This window comes from Loa loa (genome assembly GCF_000183805.2).
Source record: "Loa loa unplaced genomic scaffold supercont3.1074, whole genome shotgun sequence".
Taxonomy (NCBI): Eukaryota; Metazoa; Nematoda; class Chromadorea; order Rhabditida; family Onchocercidae; genus Loa; species Loa loa.
Genome location: NW_018109254.1, coordinates 1,188 through 4,011, shown reverse-complemented (window position 1 = coordinate 4,011; position 2,824 = coordinate 1,188). Strand labels below are relative to the sequence as shown.

At 24.9% G+C, this 2,824-nt stretch overlaps 1 protein-coding gene across 1 annotated transcript; it reads right to left on the bottom strand.

Annotated features, from left to right (window-relative positions):
- Positions 1–345: 345 nt before the first annotated feature.
- On the bottom strand, positions 346–1,714 carry LOAG_13282 (hypothetical protein; the record flags this gene model as incomplete). Its single annotated transcript, XM_003148789.1, has 4 exons — positions 346–497; positions 775–980; positions 1,125–1,256; positions 1,596–1,714. Coding segments are annotated over 4 exons (609 nt in total), but the record flags the coding sequence as incomplete, so codon positions are not given.
- Positions 1,715–2,824: the final 1,110 nt, after the last annotated feature.

Sequence of the window (2,824 nt, the reverse complement as noted above, 5' to 3'; positions counted from 1 at the left end):
ATTAAGTGTCGTTTCTTCTTTTTGCACTTCACCCCATAATGTTTGTGAATAGGCGCTTATCTAACATTGAATATGAATTGATAAAATAAGCACTGAACGAGACAATTACCAAAATTCGAAATATGCTAATTTTTGTTTGTTCTGAATGTCAACTGCTTGTACATTAAGCTAATAAGGTTTAATGATAGCATTACCAACTTATTTGCATACTAAATTCACTAATTTATGAGCAGTTCAATTTATGCTTTTCCGCTGCGCATAACAATTGCGCTTTGTTATTTATTGGCGAGACAGTTCTCAGAGTAAGTGTCAAAGGTTAAAATAATACATTCCAATGAATGCCACCTGCAAGGACATGCATGTTGTCATTGCCCACCAAAGTGACCATTTTCGCACAAATCCAATATGATAAATTTGCTTTGTATTAGACCATAACTTTCTCAGTCGGAATTTTACATATTCTATATAGGTAGTCGGTTCATTCAACATTTCGATTTCTTAAAATTCAATTTTGAATTTCAAATAAAATATTCAATATAAATTAAACATCCAAAACATATGCATGTATTGATGTTGGTCACTTTTTTGAATCATAAATTATCTAACTAACTAATTAATTAATGCTCAGCTTATTCATTTATTTTTTTTTTCATTAATTATATTAGCTTTAATCTCATCAGGAATATTCCATATTAAATTCTTCATAAATAATTTCTTTAAACGATGAAAGAATAATTTGAAATGAAAAACTATAGAAGGAAGAAAAAAATTAACCTGTTGTAATTTTAATTCGTTCAATCAACGATTTCCATTGTATTCGTGGAAAGCATAAACCGAAAATAAATACCAAAATAGGTGATATAAGTGAAATTTGATTAACGGTTAAATAAGTACCAATTCCAGTTATTACAATTATTTGGCTTAATAAATAACCAAATGTACGTCCAGCCATTGTTGATGCACGTGTCCATGATGTTAACCTAAAAATATAATTTTCAATATTTGCAGTGTTAATTTTAATTAAAGAGATTTTTGAAAATTAAAATTTTTGAAAAATACTTTTTTTTTTGCGTAAAAAAAAAATTGAAAAATAAAAGTGAACAAAAAATGAAATAAACATTTACCGTTTATATTCATTTTTTCGAACTTTAGCATAAATATATGAATAAAATGCAATTTCAGCTGCAGATGCAATACCATAAAAAGACATTCCAATTTGTTGTGTGAATACTCCTGAACCAAATACCAATGTAGTTCTGTAATTAGGAGGGAGGAAAATTTTCTGTTAGATTTTAATTAGAGAGATAATTTAAAATTATAATATTTAACAATTAAGCTAATCATTATGATGAAATTTTAATTAGGAAAATGTAAAAAATTTGTTGAATTGATACCATTGTCAGGTAGGTTTAAAAATTTTTTAATTATTTTCATGATTTAATTAAAATATTCCAGTTGATATGATAAGTAATTTTGCTAGATAAGTTAGTGGTAAGTTTGTTTGATTGTTTAAATTTGTTGGAATAAGTTTACAACAATTTTGCAATTATATTATTTAGCAAAAGGAAGGAAAAAAAAAAAAAAAACAAAACTACCTGAAAACCATATAACCAATGCTCTCTAAAATTAGAATGGGCTTGTAAAGTAATAAATCAGTTAATAAAAATATTGGAATAAGAGTAATCAAATAACTATATGTCCAATATGGATATATCTGAAATGAATTTTACGTTCATTTATCTGAAATGGTTGATTATGTTCAACCATTAAATGCATATTAATTAATAAAGTAATCAATTTTCTTTCTTTCAACTATTTTACTATCCAAACTAATAATAATGGTTTTAATTATTCAAATATTTTTAGTAGTTGGTAAATTTAAGGTTAATCTTTTAAGGTTATTTAATTAATTTGTTTTAATTCTTTTACACTTACAAATAGTACAAAATTCACAGATGAACTTAAATAAATTAAATCATTCAAAAGGTAACATTAAATAGTTTCCAGTGACCTTTGTTCAATAATATTGAATAACTCCCAGTGACCTTTGTTCAATGTTTTCTAATTAAATTTCGTTCATTTCTAATTAAATTATTCCTGGTAATTATTGTTGCGTAATTTGTTCGTTCGTTAAAAAAAAATCAATAATGACATACTTCACCATTGAGTTGTTTTTCGGTAAGGTTTAAAAAATTGGTTTGATATTTGAATAAGAATGGTTCACCCGGTTTGAAATCCTTAAAGAATCCATACAATACTAATAATATAGGCACTGAACTCCACGTCATCTTTATGTAATGTTATTTAGAATACTGAAAATTATTACTATTTTTATCCATTAATAGTTTTAACTTCAAAAAAAAAAAATTAACGGAAATGAACAATGTACGTATACTTTATAACCTACGTATATTTATTATATTTACTGTATTTACTTACTGTATTTACTGTAGCCATATTTACTGTAATCATTACTTTATGCTATAGATTATGATTGTAAAGTCAAACGAATGCAAAAAAATTTTAGCATTTCCAATTTTTTTTTTTTCCTCAGGAAAAATCCATAAAATCTTTACTAAGCCAATGTAAAACAAAGCATATATCAATAATTTTTTTTTTTAAATCGAAATTTTAAAGAATATATATGAAATTAATGGAAATAAATATTTCACAAATGATTCATAAAAATGATCGCTAATCGTATCATACGTATGTCATCATATACATGTCACAGATAGATGATTTCTATCATTTATTTAATATTTATTAATTTAGGCCTTTTTTTTTTAACGTTTAAATGGGACAATTACTAAACATTTCATAC